Raw genomic sequence first — 19,662 nt, forward strand, 5'->3', positions numbered from 1 at the left:
GAAGGAAAGAATATGCAAGAGAATCCTCCTTGTATACAAAGTATCATTTATAGTATTATTTATCACTAAATGTCATAAACATGACAGATATGGTTGAAGTTTCCTCTCACGCCATCAAGTTAATGCTGATTGCACAGATAGATTGACTCACATGTGGAAGTCCTTAGAATTCCAAAAAGATTCTGCACTAGGAATATAAAGCATGCTAGGAGTCGAAAAACCACACCATAACATTTCCATGGCAATTCTCCTGTGATGAAAATCCCAATCTTCAGAGGTAGTGCAGCTCTGAAAAGGTCTCCTACAGTCAATCTGAAGACGTGTGTGTGTGTGTGTGTGTGTGTGTCAGCATTTGCAATGACCGGGAGTGGGTTCAATGACTACATCTGAGTCTTCATACATCATATACACTACATAAAAAAAAATGGTGAACTCACGTTATGGGACCATGGCAGTTGCTCTGAAGAGCTTCAGTGAGACTCGGTGGAGCCACCTCCTTGCAGAGGCAGTGATGGGCATCAGTAGTGAGTCTGTAATATCCATCTATCAACGACACGAAGGACAGGGCCTCAGCGGCAGACGGGAAGTCGAGCTCCTGTAGGGGGAGAACTAGCCAGTAAACTGCAGTGCAGCCTGTGCCTGAAACACCATCGTCACAGGAGCAAACAGCTTTATGAAAAAAGAACTCTAAAGGTAGCAATACAGCTATTCAGGGAATCATTCATCTTAAGAGCATTCCATGCAAATGGCATAAAAGGAATCAACGTATTTCGGTCAAAAAGTAACGCCTGAGAAAAAGTATGTTTATTAGCAGAGAAACAAGTGTGTTTCAATAAAAAAATAAAAGATTAACGTAACAAAATCATCTAATTGGTTGTCCTTGAATGACAGATCCACTTTAATATCTGACATTTTCACCCTGTTACCAATGGCAGCTGGCTGAAACGCATAATTCACGGAACCTCAGGGTATTTAAAGTGCTTCTATGCAAATGAACCCCCGATGGGAAGAGATCACTCCCCCTTGGAAAGCGTGAGCGTTAAACACTAAGCTGCAGTACTACTTGCTAAACAGAGATGACTCCTCACATCCACAGGAGGTAACAAAACGCTTGCTTTAGATTAAAGGACCAACCTTTTAGCAGCAATAATTGTCACGTCGTCAGGACCTAAAGGTGGTGCCATCATATCAATCACTTACACACAACATGCCCCCCGCCCCAAAAAAACAAAAAAAAATAAAACAAAATCCACACAGCAAGGTGTTACACTTTTTATCGTGTCTCCTTCCTAATGCATGATACGGATCACAGCAAGCACTACATTAACCTTCTTCCAACAAATGATGATGTAATATGGAATTGATGACGTGCTGCCACGACAACCAATCAGCCAATCTATGCTTCGTATGGATTTTTGAAGCCTGGTCCTAAACGGCACTACCTGCCCTCCACCATCTGATACATGGCTAGATTACGCATGGATTTTACACAGAAAACCAAGCTCTGGCAGGTGGTCGGGGGCCAGCGTACCAGCTTACTGCCGTCCTGCTTGTTGACGGTGACGATTCGACTCTCGCCGGCCCCCTCCCTGTTGGCCCGCTTGATGCTTATGTCAACGATGTCGGGGAAGTCGCAGTACATCTGTAACTCCTGGGGAGCGGGGAACAACCGCAACCATTTTAAAACGGGACACATAAAACATTTAATCTCCCAGTAATCGATTCACTGTGAGACAATGTTTGCAATAAATCTGTCAAATTATCCATTAATAAAAAAAATAATTTATTGAGCACGCGGATTCTATGTTAAGACTAAAGTTGTAAAGAATTAATTGACTTCAGCATTTAAGATGCAGTACAGCTGTTTTACAATTAGTTGAATTTTCCATCATTAGAATTATTCCAGTAGGGAAAAGGACATACATACATACACACACACACACACACACATATATATATATACACACACACACACACATATACACACACACACACACACACACACACACACACATATATCTTTCAATATATAAACATGCATTTTTATATTTCACTGAGACACACACACACACTCTAGATTCAGAGAAATAACTGAAAAGATCACAGCTTACACCGTGATGAAATAACACATAGCAAGACCTTAGAAAGCATTCAGCAGAAAGCAAAGAGAAATCAAATGGACGGAGCATCCATTGAGCCTTGAACTGGACCAGAGCAAGACGTTAAGAAAAGGGACTAAGGAAAGGCCAATTCATGCCTTTCTGGGTCTGGACATGGAACTGCTGCCTATTTCTGAAGCAAGTCAGCATAAAATGTGTGTGAGGGGGACTTAAGTAAAAAAAAAAAAAAAAAAAGTACTATACGTTAAAACACTGATCTTATTAAAAGCAACCTATCCTTTTAAATTCACACAAGACAGGTTTGAATATAGCATTGCAAGTTACGAGTACTGCACAATAAGGAATACTAGGTGAGAGATTTCCTTTGTATTCGCAAAACGCGGTGAAACTCGCCGAGCCTGCTGGTGCAAAGTACAGGCAGCCCTACCCTACGGACTCCAAGAAGGTAGAATTTCCAGAAGTTACATTTAAGAGTATAACATAATATGATCATTTAAATTATAGCAACAAGTCTGTTGTTTGCATTTTAAGCGACAGTTTTCAGGACAGACCCTCAAGTTTTCAAATTGACCCCCATGCTGGCTGTAATGGAATACAGGGGTACCTTGGGACACAAATTAATTCCAGAAGGCTGGTCAGTCGAATAAGAAATAATGTAAATGAATTTAATCTGATCCAGACCCTTAAATATTTGCCAATTTAAAGTGATCAACTAATCATAAAAAGCATTAACAATCAGTATGAAAGTTATACATAAAAAAAGCACATAAAAAGGCGATAAACATGAAATAAATGACAATCCCATACGCAGAAGCGAGAGCAGACATGCATGTACCACCAAGTCACGCTATAATTTCATTTTTAAAATTCTAGTTACTCTCACTGCTTTCCTTTTTGGGTTGCTGCTATCACAGCCCACTTTCCTAGGGGGCATGATTACCGTATCACTAAATGTACTGTAGAGAATGGTGTGCGTGTTTTTTTGTGCAAACACAGGAACATAGCTTTCGCACATCAAACGCAGTCAAGAGGTACCATGAGAGAATGATTCATAGGTATCAGCCTCCCAGTAGGTCCGTTTGTCTTTGTTTCAGCCCATCAGAGATGCGTCTAGATCCTTAAGTTTCAGCAGGTCTGTTTTGCTTTGTTGTGTTATGAGTTTCAGTCGAATTGCGGCTAGATATTTCTCAACCGACTCATTTGTGGTCTGGATTGGTGGAGTTGAACGCGTCTCGACCCATACAAGTTTTAGCAGGAATGGTTGAGTCCCAAGATTTAGGTCGAGGTATCATTCAAATAAAATTAAAACAGACCCATTCGATTTCCAAGTTGGTCGAGTTAAGAGGTGTTTCACTTCCAAAGTTCTACTGTATTCTACTTTAAGTGCATTTACGTCAATCGCGCCGTATGCATATGTGCATGTCTCTGTGCAAACAAGTATGAACCAACCTGAAGTAAGCCTAACGAGCTCATACCTGGTCTGCCGCAGGTGCTATTTGACTGTCCTGGGACCACTGTATCCCACTGTCCCCGCTGATGACGATTGTGACCTGTCCTGCAGAGGGCTCCTTCACCCGGAAGCACTCCGAGTAGAATGTGGACTGCAGGAGCGACTCCAGGTTAATGAGGTACTTGAGTTTCAGGTCACGGGCTGTGGCCTTGCACTGGCTTAACTGCTGGATGAACTTTCTGAAACGGTACCGGATCCGCTTCCGGGTCACGATGTGGTAATCCTGGATGCAAGCTCGCACATCCTGGGGCAGGAACGACTTGTAGCTGTGTGAAGGGAAAAATTCAAACGATTAGCTGCAGTTAGCAATGAAATCAATATTGGGTTCCGTCACGGCATTTTGCATTACATTAATACATTTTGAATTTGAGCAGTGAAGATTTCTTTCATGAAACAGGTGAAGCAGTGTCTCACCAAAAAAAGAAAAATTAACATTCATATCACATAAAAAATCTCTAATGCCAATGCATCATCACAATGGTCATTTCCATGTGAAACCAAAAAAACGTGCTGCAGTTCATATTTCTGGCAAAGTATTGTGCACAACAGCACCACCTTTATCATGATACAGGAACTTCAGCATAACATTTTCTGCTGCACTAGGCTAAGAAACTAGACATGACCTATTTACGTATTGGATAATTATGGAACATAACATTTTTAATCCCACATAGTCTTTCCCTTTATGCATGCTCTTGCACGTTCTTGACACAAGCATGACAAATATTTATCGAGTTCAGCAATTGAGCAAGATTAATGTGGGCAAACAAGTGGATTTGTTTGTGGAGAAGCCATTGATAGACAGTCCTCAAGTTAAGAATGTCCAACTTACAGACAACTCATACTTACGAACAGACTGGCAAAAAGCCTATTATACAAAAGATTTGGATTAAATACAATGGTCTGTAATAACGATCGCATACACTACTTTGTGGCACTCATTTCACAACTTCAGTGGTTTGTACTGCATGAAGCTACTTTTATGATCATCATTATGTACTGTAATTTTACAACTGGCCTACACACAATTTAAAGACAGGATCAGAACTCATTCCTGGAGACTGCCTGTATTCTTATTTTAAAATAATTTGATTTGTAAATATGGTTCTTGTTGATTGTAACCAACCCCCCGTATATGTACTGTAAATAAGAACATTCATGTTCTTGATCCCTGTTTTTATTATGCTTAAAGGAACGTCAGTGCAGTCGTGCGATCAAGTCTTTTGGGAAATGTGAAGACTAGAGTTGGCACCCGTCCTGTATATTACGTGATCGGCCCATTTTGAAAAATAAAATGTGTCCTGTTTTGAAACAATAGGGGATGAAATCTAGCAACCATAGGGAGGACTGACAGATTAAAAAAAATAAAATAAATAAAAATAAAAAAAAAAAAAAAGCACAGACGTGCTTTGCCACTACTAATATTTCTCAGCATCACTTTCTGAGCATCGGATCACCAGATTAATAGTAACAAAGCTGAAAACTCGGGGTACAGACTGACTCAGGATCAGGTTTTGACTGAAATTAGCAACCAACGGAAAATGTTAAGGAATACAGCGTAATGAATATTTCAATATTTACTATGATATTTAGTTACAGGTCTGAAATTATATGAGGGCGTGCAGTCTAGCGTTTGCGTCACTAAAATTTTTGGTCTGCACCCTCCACTGCTCTCGAATCAATCTAAGGGAAAAGAAAAACAGTTTTAAGCAGCGTCAGTTTTAAGGACAAAGTGATTTTCCAGACAAATAGCCTCGCAGGTCTGATTCAGAGCATAATCCCTTTTCCTGCTGCGGGGTGAGCATTTCACAGTAGGTGCTGTTCTCGTGGTCCCGACAGCCTTCACCTAGTGGCATTATAGATCTCCAGAGGGGTCTGGTCATTCTCCTTCGCTGTCCTCATCATATCGAGCACCGCCATGCCCAGGCACTCCTCCTGCGTCTCATGAGTGGTGCCGATCTTCACCTTGCCGTTTACGAAGTCGCTTCGCCACTGGGGGGAAGGGAGGGGGAATTCAGAGCAGAAAACATAAAATGCCCAAGACTCATTCTCATAGAATAACAGTCTCACAGACTCCAGGACTCCAGCCCCTGCCTACGTCCAGCGTTGCAGCCTTAGTCTGAGCGCAGCCAGGCTGACCCTGCTGCCACATTCCGACGTCTGCCTGGTGGCTGGCAGCCCAGGTTTAAGTCATTATGGATCAGTATCCTTCCCTCCCCAACCCCCACCCCCGCAGTGCCGTAACGCAACAAAGGCTTCAGACAGGGAGACACTGCGCTGCTGCAGTACTTCAGCTAACAGCCCTGGTTTTGTTATCACCGAGTACAAGATGATGTCACAACAGCAGTGCTGGGACTCGCTGTTTATGCACTGCGGAGCTCATCCTGAAAGATCTGAAAATCCCTTTGGTTCGGGGAGACCCAAGAGCAGGGCGACTGGCAGCTCCAATCTGACCTTGGTTCAACTTGTTTGCTCTCTCTCCCCGCAGCAGGGGAGAACGAAGCCGAAGAGAGGGATGATGGCTCTTATGAGCGACGTGCTTGCAGGGCCATGCAAGGAAGGCAGACGGCGCGATGGGAGGGGGTGCACGCAGCGCCTAGCCCGTAACTGCTAACCATACCAGCACGACCTGTACCCAGAGTACAGCTCCACTGACCCCCCCATATAGCTGTGAGCACGACTCATTCCCACGATTCAATTCAAACCATTTTAAAATCACTTTCTACTGTTCCATGTTTAATTTGTGTTTTTTTTTTAATCCATTACCATTTAAGATTACCACTACTAGAACACATCTACCTATATTCAGAGGTTTATAAAATATACAAAAAAAAAAGTTTGATATGTTATGAATGTGTTTCTCAAGGAAACAACTGATTACACAAGGGGGTGCCTGTCTCACATGTCCTCCTCGGAGGGCGGATGTGCCTAAGAGTCCACGGGAGAAGTGTAAACATCCGTGCCTCTTGCTCCTACAGTCACTAGAAACAGACCCATGTAAACAGATCTCTCATTCCTCTGGAAGGGACCTGGTGCTCTTATGTGGCTGTTGGTCCACAGTACTTGACTTTATTCACAATACAGATCAGGCACGGATATGGCGAGACCAAGTAGGGGATACTCCGATGGGGAACGGGGCGGCACTTCACCTGCGCAAAGAGGTATTCCATGACGCAGTCATCCACAGGTGGACTCTCAGAGTTCTTTGTGACCCCGTAGCGGAAAGCTCTGGGAGCACTACAGCTATACCAGCCGGAAAAGTAGAATCTGCACAGGTCAGGAAGGGGAAAGGGTAAGTCATAGGACATTAACTAGCTGATACTACCAGTACTACCCGCTTACGGAGTGACACAGGGCACAAACAGCATGTAAACAGCAGCCTCTCACCTGATTCTAAAGAGCACATTCTCATTGGCTGAATCATCCAGGTGGAAGGTGTGGTTGGGTGGGAACCACATGGAGTCGCTCTCTCTCATGAGTCCAAAGAGGCTGTAATACACAGGTGTCACACCTAGGGGGCGCAAGATGCAATTAAGCACACAAACAAGAAACACGGTCATCCCATATATACCCACCCACCTCTTGGTTAAGGTTGCCGGACTTGATGTAGTATTATAATCAGTCTAAAAAAGATTTAACTTAAACCATGCAGATGATACATTTTGTTGAGCATTGTGTGCTGTGGTGCGTCAACAATGATCACTGATCACCAAAATGCTGACAGTAATGCATATTTTTTTTAGAGTGGCCAGATTTAATTGGCAATTAAACACCAAATTCATTCATCTTGCGATCTGGTCTGCCGGCTCACCGCACTGCTTCGCCGCGTCGATGCAGACCGTCTCCGCCACATAGTCCCCAGGGGGGTAACTGAGGGAGTCGTGCGGATCCCTGTCGCGATACAGACGGACAGTCAGTGCAGGAGACTGCCCGCTGCTTTGCAGCTGGCCGTTCTGGTGCTGCACGGGGGGGTACAGGGCGGTCTCCATGCCCGACGCCGCTGCGCAGACCATGAGGCCTTGTCTGCTCACATTCACCTGCAGGGAGACAAGGGACCTCAGAGAACGGAGGCGACGATCGAATGGTTTATCCCAGCGCTGCAGCCCCTCATTGGTCAACTCCAGTGGTCACCAACTGGCAGGCCTGCATACAGACTGAAAAACACTGGATACAGTCTCTGCGATTGGTCACTCTGCAAATTTTTATCATCAGGGCCCAGTTGTTCAAAATATTTATTCTGGATCAGAATGATCTCAAAGTTGGAAATCCCATGTTTTGCTACCCAGAATCAGGCAACACAAAATTGGATCACCCTGATCCAGATACAAACTAAGATTATGAAATAGATTACATCCCATTTAGAACATTAGTAATCAAAACATAGGGTACTAGCTATGTAAAGAACAGGTAGAGCAGCCAGTGTGGCCTCACTGAGTGTTTTTAAAGAGAAAGTTAGAAAGATGCCATCTACTATCAATTTCTTTTGAACAGATCCACTCATCCGATGTGAATAATATGTTATTGCTCAAACACACTGAATATTATGAAGACGCGCTTTAAAATGTAAAAAGGCTAAATGCCCAATAGTTAAAAATAAGGACTGTAATCATTAGAAACTTGCGTCTTGTGTAATGATTTACAATTAAAAAAAAATACTATTTTTGTTTGACACTGACGGTTATTTGGGTTTTTTTATGCAGACAAAAATCCTTTAACTTTAATGCACTGAAAGGCTTAATAAGTAGCCTCATGTCTGCTTTATCATTGTATTGGTTCAAATGCGAAATGTATAGGTTTGCATCATACAAATGATTCATTCTTTGCCAAATTTTAAAGTTTTATTACATTTTTTTTCTTGAAATCCACCCTCAACCACTTTTCTGCTGGAATAAGGGTAACCCTGATTCATTGGATCAAAGGTACCCCAATCCTACTACAAATTTATGAACACCACACACTTGAGGCTTGATTCAGATCAAAAGCAAGACTAGATTACATTATCTAATCCGATTTCAGAATCCTTTTTCCATTTCGAACAACCCATTTACAAGATCTGATCCAATCAGATTACTTCTGAAAAACTGGGGTCTGGGCACTGTGGACCTGTGTGTTGCTGGTGGAATACAGACCTTGGGGGGGGGGGGGGGGAACAGTAGGGGCCACCAGGCCTGGCTAGTGTAGAGCATGTCACACTACATCTCACAGCATATGGAAAGAGAAGGGGATGGCTGACCCAGCTGTGAAACTCACCCTGCATTTCAAGCATCAAGTCAGCAAGTGATACCTTTGAAATGGGGGCATTCTGACTGAAAGCTCAGCAATGCAAATGAAGGCTGCATATCCGGGGGGGGGGGGAGATAAAGGTTAGGTGAGGAAGAGATAAAAAGACACACTACGTCACACCAGAGACACACATCTTTAGGAATCCGGTCCCCTGTCTCCATTTAAAACTTCATTTCTATTGTATGGTGAGTCGATTTTGATTAAGAGGACAAACACACAAGTAGGAAGTAGGGCAGGTGAGGGATACAGAAAGTCCTGACACTGGTTTAGAAAATAGCTGATTGAATAATACAAAGCATACCATCTGCTTCCTTACAATTTGAGACTAAACGCTGAAAAAACAATTTACTGAAATTTCCCTAAGAGAGCTGGGCTTCAAGATACCAGCTTAGAAAATACGGGGCCTGCTGCAAAGACCTGTCTGCAGGAGAAGCCCTAAGGGCAGTTTTTTTCTCCCTTTGTTTAAATTAAAATAAAAGACAATCAATAGCTTTGCTTGGATTTATCCATCAATCACAGATCCTTCACAGTCCACCAAGAGGAAGTTTTACGGCTTATCACAGTGAACCTTTTAAAATCTTTGGCATGTTTTAAAGCGACTTTTGCTCCAGTACCAACTGAAGCAGGAAAGTGATCTCAACCCCTGACCCTTTGTTAGCTATTCTGTCAGCTTTTCCCGCACATAATCCTGCAATTTGGCCGTTTCACGAGACAGATCTCTGACTATTGCTAAACCGAAGACAGCAAAATGCAGAGCGAAACTTGACAAGCAAACACATCATGCTGAAAAGCAGTTAGGACTTGCGGATAGTAACGGACGTATTCTGAATACAAGGCTATTCCTCACTCCACAAGAGAGTCTCTATCCATGACTCTACAGGACTCCCTGTAAGAGTTCATACTGACCTTCACCAGCCGAGCCACTTTAAGGCCTACATTATTCCCCTCAGACACCTTGGGCCATTCCTCATGCCGGGCTGGACAGTGCGGTGACGCCCTTGGGTGAACTTATCCAACAGTGGGGACAAAAACTGTTCTTCACAGAGACCTCAGATCTCACATGAAGCATCTTGCTGGACTCAAAGGACTTGGAAATTATCTGGCTATGGTACAAGCCTTCCCCACCCGCAGGGCCAAATGGAAAATTTCCCACCTTGGGGCCAGTCCACCAGCATGTGCTGGAACAGCAGCCGCTCGGCACTTCGAGGGATGATTTACGAGGAGCAAATACTGTTTTCACCACATTGCAAGGACATTTATGACTACGTATAAAGTCATGAGAATAAAGTGGAGAGGGAATGGGAAGGTTACAAGCAGACAGAAGAAAAAAAAAAAAGAGCTGGAGGAGGTAAGATTAGACCATCGGCAGACTAGTATTTTGTGCTGCAAAAACTTTAAAGACCAATTGTATATTAAAAAGTATTTTATTTCAGTAAGAAAGCTGCTCAACAGATGAGTTTACCAGAATGAAGATTAGGAATGTAAATTACAGTTTTAAAAAAGGAATAATTTACTGCCATTGAGAATACACATTTAAGCATTTAACAGCTCCGCACCCTGCTCCCCACACATGTGACTGCCATACTTTTGGGTAATAGTTTATGGAATATCCACCTCCACAGCCAACCAATCAAAATAACCTACAGATTAAAACAATGCAAATTTTTTAAAGTGTGCTTCTGACAGGCCGGCTGGATTGGATATGAGGATGGAGAGGGGAAATAAAAAGCTTGTTTGGACAAGGCTCTTGAACAAACAAAAGCTTTTCCCCTCCATCCTCATCTACCCAAGTAAAAGCAAAGTTGAGTTTAACTCAAGTCTTATGCATTATAATGAGCCGAGCTGGTTGGATATAAGAACAGGACCGTTTATTGCTGTTATGAAACTTTATGTTCATTTTGAGTGGAGGGTTAAGTTAAAATTGACAGATCAGACAGAAAGATATAGATAAAAAAAAAATATAGGACGGAAATAGAGACAGGTAGATAACTTGTGATGGCACTGGGCTAATTCTGCTGTGACATTTTATGCAAGACCACAGGGACCTCAATGTTCTTGCCAAATATTCTGCCCGACTGCTGGCTTCAAGCAATCAAATGGGACTAGACAGTCATAAAAATTCAATATGGTCCAACGAATCCTTCTACATATCTTTGGATAATGAGTGTGTCCATGGTCTCTCTCTTGGTCTAGGGTGACATTTTGCCTTGCGGTTAAAATGAACAGATGCATGCATGGATGGATAGTCGTACCGAGCAAAGCTAGAAGATTTCAGGTAGAAAAGCAGAGAAATAATGTGACATACAGACCACCTGCAGAAACCACCTTAAGGAGGCCACCGGCAACATGAAGCTCGACAGGAACCCGAGTTACAGCATTCATTCTAGCCATCAAAGGCTTCTGCGGCTTTTCATACTGGTCTATTTAAAAGCACGCTATGGCGTTAATCAAGTATACTTCGCCATGGAAGCACACAGACTAGCAAAACCCATCGAATAACAGGTGTACCGAGGTCACGACATCATTAAACTATAGCAAAGGCTACAGATAGAAAGTAGATAAAGGCGCTAAAGGAGACCACAATTTCCAAAACTCTAAAACCCCTGATGTTGCATAAGGCAGTTTTAAAATTCCTGACATTAGTCAAGTTTCAATATGACCCAGGCTTCAATTGCTTGCACCAAATTTGTCATTTTTATTGCTACTTTCAGAGCAGGGTGGGGGGAGGGGAGTAGACAGACTCAGTTGTTCATAAGCAGATCTGCACATCTAAGGTGCAGCTCAAAATTTGGCGATATCTGTTATTCACAGGAAGTGGATTTTGTAGTGGTCACACCTGCTGTTTTGTTTTTCACATGACTGGTCTCATAGCACCACTGAGAACGGCACCATACACACACACACACACGGTCACATGACCTAATTACTTATGTACACTGACAGATTCAGGCTCTACAACCTAGTCATTATTCATAAACATATAGGTTCTAACCTTTGGTGTAAACATCCTAAATCCAACTGGATTTGTACTGATGTATACAAGAAGCAACAAGCAAGCACCGTCAAAGCTAGCAGAGTCGGAGTTGCTGCAAAGTCACATAGCTGATTACTTTATCCTATTCTTTCCTGACAAACTCAAAGCGCCTCATTCAAGCGTTTGGCGAATAAATACACAGGTGAAGCTGACATCTACAGAAGAGAGGCGAGAACTGCGCTTACTAATACACCTACAAACTCATCAACTTTAAATAAAGCCAATTCACTCAGCTGAAGCATAGGTACAGTTAGTATGCACCAACATTGTCACACCCTAAAATACATATTTTCCACACTTAACGACGAGCTAAATTTCAGAAATCGGGGGGAAATAAAAAGTAGAGGGGGCCCTACAATGAGCTGGAATTCACGTCATTATATCTGAAAGGCCTTATACTTTTGGCCCACTGACTAAACCAGAAAACTGGAAACACAAAAACCAAAAACTTCCCCAGCAGCAAAAAAGGCGTCACCTCTAACATCACAGCCGCATGACACAGAGGAGGAAACTCCCTTTCATCAGAAAAACTGCAAATTTAACAGCCTTCAGCAGAGTCACATGTACAGGCCGAGAGCTCCACTCTCCCCCCCCCCAACAAATAACATGCTGGAAGCTGACAAACCAGGCCTTCGGTGTTCAGTGTGAGCGAGCAGGACCAGAAAACCCCCAGGTATCTGAGGGAAACAGCTGCCGTACACCACAGAAAGGAAGAGTAGCCTGCAACTGTTGGGTTCTCTGGAAAGATCTCTGGTTACTTTACTATTAAAAGTAGTCAACCAAGCAGCTTTGCTTTTTAATAGCAAGTCTGTAAATAACAGTAGTTTATGCTATTCTGTATCACACCCACAGCATCCTTAAGAACATCTGCGTCCTATCAACCCAAAACAACAACTGAGGGGCACTGCAAAGACATGCCAGTGTAAATGCAATCGATTTATTAAGCTCCATGAAGGTGCAGCAGAAGTGTACATTTAAAAGCACTTTAACAAGGCAAGCCGTTAATGTATAAACTGGGTAGTTATTATTAAAAAAAAAAACCATGAAACGGATAAAAATGGGTTGTGCAAAAATAGCATGAAACACAAGTAATTGTAGTAATTTATAATATAAAAATATGCAAGACAAAAATATACCTTTCACCTAAAAAAAACTCAGAAGTGGATAAAAGTAATGTGTGAATAGACACACTTCTGTATGACATTTAGCCACTTTACTGATGGGTCTTTCATAGTAATATATATATATATATATATATATATATATATATATATATATATATATATATATAGCCAGACATCTTGCTGATATCCGATAGTTCATTAATTCAGGTTAAGTCTTTCCTCAAGTTACAAAAACAGAGCCTCTGCTGGGAAAGATACCTACAGTCCTAACAGAACAAGCCCACACTCTCAACCTGCACACAACTCCGTTACCCTTAAGAGATACTGCACAACAAATTATTCACCGCAGGCTTAAATTTTGATTCATTTCATACACGTTTATCTGCAAATTTCAGAATTTTACCTATTACAATCCAAAAAACAGATTTAGGGTTGCAACGATTCATCGAGTAACTCGAATAACTCGATTAGAAAAAAAAACCCGATGCAAATTCCTTGCTTCGATGCTTCGTGTAATCCGCACGACTATGTACTGCTTAGTGATCACCGTGTTTCACTCGGAGGATTTTTACTGTCGCACAGTGTGCCTATGTTGCATTACGTGCAGCAGGTTTGATTTGATGGTGCAATAGAGGAAGACAAGGAACAACGGGGAAAGTGTTTGTCTAAAGTTTGGGACCATTTCAAACAAAAGAAAAAGCGAAAATACTGTACAATGTGTCCATTATAAAACCAAATTAGCTTACCACAGTAGCACAACGTCAATGATTCAACATCTCATGCAACAGAAAGCACCCAGTCTATGCATCCAGTCCACATAGTGGAACCAGTATACAAAGTAAGCGCGAGCATGTCACTCACATTCACAGCTAAAATAGACCTGCGATAGAAACGTATTTATGGGCATATGTGTGAATAAAACAGTATAACGAGATTCAGCCCAAGCAGCCCCTAATTTATCAGTTAAACACTGATAACACAACAGCAGTGAAAATGATGCTGTCGTAGTTAATTAACATGGAGCTGGAGCCTGTCTATACACTAACGGCAAAGAGCAAAGAGACGGTTCCGTTACAGAGATGGTGAACTCAGGTGGAATAAGGAAAACAGCAGCAGTGCTTGTCATCGCTACTAAACCTTACAAGTTAAAATAGAAGCTATTTGTATACAGATAAATTGTTAACTAAGTTTGACATAATATTTAAATTTGTCAACTTGCAGCAGGCTGACAGCAGCCGTCACACTTTGTCGCAATGATACCTGCAGCATGCAGGGGTGAGTCTAAGGGGAGCATGGGGTGTACTCAAATACATCTATTTTAAGGCTTTAGTAATATTATTTTGCAGATTTAGAATAATATTACATAATTATAAGTACAATGTAAAATTACCAACCCACCCCCTCTCCCAACAGCCTTGGGCTACTGAAACTCAGACACTGAATTATCCAACCGCCACATATGCTCCTTTTTAGGCTCTCTCACACACACACACATTCTCTAACACTTATTACACACACTCACCTTCACTTACACACACATGAACATGCATACACACCATTCCTACCTTATCCAGGAGATACAATCCTGTCAGAACTTTTTTTTATGCCTCCAATAAATGTACAACACATAGAGAAAAGGCCATTTTAATTTATTCCTTAGTTTAAGAGATATGTATACCTTTTTCAGTAATTTTGACATCATTTTATTTACTTTTGTATTTAAGAAAGTGTTTTCTTTTAAAAAGCAAAACAAATATGTACATAAATTCAGTAAAAGGGTTTACTTTTTTGTCAGTTGTTGTATGGAGTTCAATCATTAAAAATGTTCCTAAAATGGAAACCCATGAGTTATTTATTTTAAGAATAGTCACTATTACTCTTTAATAAGGAAAAAGTATTTCTTATCCGATTACTCGATCAATCAAAAGAATACTCGATTACTAAAATAAAATCGATAGCTGCAGCCCTAGTCAGATTAAAATTCACTTCAGTGTTTTTTAGACCAAGTACAGTGTTATGTAGTTCCAGACAACATTTTCCTTTACAAAGGCCACTGAAAATATAGGTCTCCCAGTCATAACTGGTTTCAGCTTTTACGGTCAGCCTGACCTTGCAAAGTGCAGAGAAGAAAGTGAGCCAACAGCCAAAAACATGCAGTTAATCACATTGCAGTAGTCTAATCTGCAATCAAAATTTAACTCTTGAGGAAATTCTAACAGTCAATCGCTTCCTTGATATCTACGACCCTGCACACCCAGTTTTATAGAAACATACAAACCCATTCAGCTCAGCGCATGAGCAGAAACAGACCAAAGAACCTGAATGTGAGATACAATGAGCTGAAATCCATCCATCCATTTTCCAAATCGCTTTTTCCTACCGAGTCGCAGGGGGTCCGGAAGCAATGGGCACAAGGCAGGGAACAAGCCAGGATGGGGGGCCAGCCCATCGCAGGGCGCACACACACACCATTCACTCACACATGCACACCTACGGGCAATTTAGCAAGTCCAATTAGCCTCAGCATGTTTTTGGACTGTGGGGGGAAACCGGAGTACCCGGAGGAAACCCCACGACAACATGGGGAGAACATGCAAACTCCACACACATATAACCCAGGCGGAGACTCGAACCCGGGTCCCAGAGGCGTGAGGCAACAGTGCTAACCACTGCACCACCATGCCGCCCAGAGCTGAAATTAGGCCTAAATAAGTCTAATAAGCCTTCGCATGCATAAATGCAGGTCTTAATGGTGCTGTATTAACTGCGAGCTGGTTCTCTCATCACACCTTCCTCTAAGAAAAACTTAGGCTTCCACAGCCTGAACTCCTGTCCCTATGGCTTCAGCCCTCAACTGAAATGATACTCAAAACTGCCACAGAAATTTTCTGGGGGTGGCAACACAACAGAACACACCAATAACCTTCAGCTTGGAGTGGTGCCAAGACGCAAGGTGCAAGATGATTTGCTGGCTATATTTCAGTGTGGGCTACAATTCTTTGTGTTACCTGTCACTGATCATTTACAATGTAATAAGGAGATTTATATTTTAAGCATTACCTTAGGAACTGAGAAAAGCAAACTTATGTTTGGTTCTTAGGACTAAGCCAGAAGTCCTAAGTCCTGTCCATTAAAAACAATCTTGTTTAGTATAAATAAGGTGGATTTTGTGCATTATCACTTAATCACTAAAGTCTTGTCAACCTGCTAATTTATATCCTATATTTTTATCGTCAGTCATTTCATGTTATTTTTTCCATTCTGTATTCTTGTGTTTGCTGAAAGACTTTCGGGAGGGTATGTTTCATTTCCAACCATAGGAGTATCTACTCACGATTCTACTTTTTACTGCAGATTAACTGCATTTCAATCAGTAGTTGCATGAATAAAGATCTGAAAAATATTGGGGGAGCAAGAGGTGCTACTAGGACTAAGAGAACATTTCTTGAAATAACAACAACCAGTGTGTGTCTCTGCACATGTTGCATACTATATAAACATTCAAAATGGGGCAAACCACAATCTAGCTGTGGAACATCTATGTTATAGAGTACGTTCAGTGGCCAGGTGCTGTGCACATTATTTCTGGCAAACGTTCAATAGCAAGAATTTCTCCTCCATCTAGCACCTCCGATACCTAAGCTCACCTGACTTCAACCCGAGAGCTCAAAACTGCCTTCCCCCAGAGCAGCAAACGGTCTAATTAGAGCAGAAGAGTTTTGGAAAATGAGACATAAAGAAAGAAATATTTTTAAAAAATCACTGTCAACTAGCAACAAAATTTGTTTTCATAACATGGATGTCACAGGACTCAACCAAGGGTAAACACTATTAAACGCCTTAACACTTGTATTGAGGGACCACCAATATCACCAAAAGCTCCCAAATGAATAAGCTTGCTTAAAAATACCCTTAAGAGTAGCAGCAGACTTTCAGGGTAAACAAAAATAAAAAAAGTTCTGCTTGCCAATCCTCCCCTAGTTTCTGCAGACTCCAAAGTTATTCATCCTGTGATACCACAGTCACGTGACACAGGTCTGGCATCTGTGGTTAACCAACTCACTGTGCCAACTCAGTACAGAGGCAAATCAAATAATATCTACTACAAGATCTTAAAGCACCTTTCACTGACATCTAAGACCGAAATCTGTCTACATATTGGTCTCCAGCTCCAAAAGGCTTTATGTCAATTTTCTGTTCACTGAGCCAGGGTGTATTTTTAAGAGACCAGGCAACTTGATTCCCCACTGAGGCAGAGTAGTAAGGTAGAAGGTCTCCATTTAGTAACTAACTTCAGCTCGGTGGTTGTCGTCTCCGAGTGATTTGCCAAACAGCAACTAATTCCAACTCCTCCAATGACCATAATGAACCTGAACAGCAGTGTCCATCTTAAATACTAACTAAATATTAAAATCCGATAAAAAATATTCATTGTGACGACATCAGATGATCTTACCAATCAACACACAAAAATATATACCAAACCCGTCATCGAGGTCTTTCGTGTACACAAGCAACATGCTTATTACTTAACTTCGAAACTTTACTGTCGTTCGATAGCTGCATGGGTATAACAAAACCTGAAGCCAAATTATCCTACATAAGAGCAAATAAACACAGGTACAGACAGACGATCAGGCAGCTAATATCTCAAAGGTGGTGGATATGTAAGTGCTGGGATGGTTATTGTGCTGAACAAACCCATGATTGTACACCCAACGCACACTGCCTAATGAACGCCACTTCCGGTAGCTGCAACAGGGCACTTTTAAAAAATATACACAGCATTGGAAAAAACAACAAAATATTTGAAAAGCATTTTTAAAAATCTCACCCCTGCCGATCGATACACGTTACGCTACATGCTAACAGGCTAACAAGCAGTCTACCAGTGCCAGGTAACCCCTGTACAAACCGTGTCGCTTCACATACTTTGACTATTTAACCTATAAAGAACCAGAAATCAATTTTACTACCACAGTTAACTAACATTTTGCAGGAATATTACACACCGCCGTCAATACTACTTTCGGATGTGCGCTAACTTACTGCACCCAACCGATTGTGGTTTAACCCTTGAGTGCAGGTAGAATGAGGAAACAGAGATCTACCTTGAACACGCTAAGTAGGGGTTTAAAAACATAAAATCATCAATTAAGCTGTACTTACTCGATCTTTTGCTGCCGCAGTCAGCTATGCAGCCAGCCCGAGTCCCCTTTCACCGAAATGCGTGTGTATCGCTCCTTAATCCGAAAGCGGAGCGAACTGGGCAGCAACCCGTCTCTCACTTCGCACACACCTACAGCCCCTCAGCTAAAGTGTCGTCCCTCTTAGTCAAAATCATATCATTTGATTTATTTCCCGACGTCTCACCATTACTGAAAATACTCCACATTCGTCCCCGAGCTCGATCAGCTCTCCCTCCACTACTGTACGTACGGATGACCCTCCGGGTAGCAACGATCAATGCAGCCTACACCAAAAGGAAAAAAAAAACAGGGCGACAACCGAAATAAACGCCGCCAGGTTAATCGGGGCAGGGTGCCCAGCCAGCCGGTCAGCTGAGCCGCGGCGTCCTGCTCCGACCCTGCTCCAGCCACATTCGGCTACGCCGTCACAACCCTGCAGTTGGACACAGTTCCGTCATCCTGAGACCAGGAAACAAGCCTACGGGCTGCGAGCTGATCGCTTTTGACGCCGACTTTAAGAAAAGTAGCGCCCCACCACGCAGACGATTTGCTGTCAGCCAGGAGAGGGGCGCCGTGCCCCTGGGCTCCGCCTAGACGCGCTCCTCCGATTCGCGCCGCTAGCCCAAGAATCAATAAATATGTATAAACATATATAACCCAAAAAATCCTGGCCCCGCCGATCAGACTAGTTTTTGTGAACGAAGTCACTTTGGTCAGTAAGGAGAAAACTCCAGACAGGGCTCGGCCTGAAAGGTTCCGCCGATCCGAGTCAGTCGGCCGATCAGTCTCGCACCTCGGGTTTAGCTGTGAGAAAATGCGCGGAGATTAGCCTGAATCGGTTCCTTTAGTCCAGATGGTTGTTTTAAATATACTGGACAGACAGCGTCTACACACGCAGAAAAATACTGATTTCGATTATTTTTTTCGTGCCTGATTAATAGGGAAAGCTGGCAAAATGAAACTACCCGCAGTCTTTACGAAAGGCTGAACTTTACATCCTCTGCACTGCAACGCCACACGTGGGTTTTCTCTCCAAGTCACTAATTTATGAAGTTCTAACTGACATACTGAGGACAGTTGCCGTTAGGGACCTTTCCTTAACCAGAATCCCTTTTCATTCATCGTATAAGTTTATGTTTTTTTCTGGAATTTACGTTTTTTTCCCCCAAAACTACTGTTGTATGTTATTCTGATGGAGGTCATTATAGTAAAATAAATAACATATATCTGACGTCATATTCAATATAATACATTTAGCTTATTTTACAAAATAATGTCAGTATAGTATTTAATAGGCTACAGAACTGGTTTGTACGCGAATATATATAAATATATTGAGCAATATCACAGGCAAACGAGAATTATTTTCTAAGCTTTTCCATTTTGCCTTTATCCTAATGTC

At 42.1% G+C, this 19,662-nt stretch overlaps 1 protein-coding gene across 1 annotated transcript in view; it reads right to left on the bottom strand.

Moving 5' to 3' along the window:
• The window catches only part of jak2b (Janus kinase 2b), a 30,520-nt gene extending 11,266 nt beyond the window's left edge, over positions 1-19,254 (bottom strand). Inside the window, exons 1-8 of the mRNA XM_048978949.1 lie at positions 18,241-19,254; positions 7,442-7,667; positions 7,018-7,141; positions 6,780-6,897; positions 5,477-5,622; positions 3,596-3,896; positions 1,532-1,651; positions 438-595 (exon numbers count right to left, since the gene is read on the bottom strand). Of these exons, the coding sequence (XP_048834906.1) occupies positions 438-595; positions 1,532-1,651; positions 3,596-3,896; positions 5,477-5,622; positions 6,780-6,897; positions 7,018-7,141; positions 7,442-7,643 (1,169 nt within the window). The 5' untranslated portion in view covers positions 7,644-7,667; positions 18,241-19,254. The remainder of the gene's footprint in view (positions 1-437; positions 596-1,531; positions 1,652-3,595; positions 3,897-5,476; positions 5,623-6,779; positions 6,898-7,017; positions 7,142-7,441; positions 7,668-18,240) is intronic.
• Between the last annotated feature and the right edge of the window lie 408 nt (positions 19,255-19,662).

The sequence above is a fragment of the Brienomyrus brachyistius genome, chromosome 2 (assembly GCF_023856365.1).
Source record: "Brienomyrus brachyistius isolate T26 chromosome 2, BBRACH_0.4, whole genome shotgun sequence".
NCBI lineage: Eukaryota > Metazoa > Chordata > Actinopteri > Osteoglossiformes > Mormyridae > Brienomyrus > Brienomyrus brachyistius.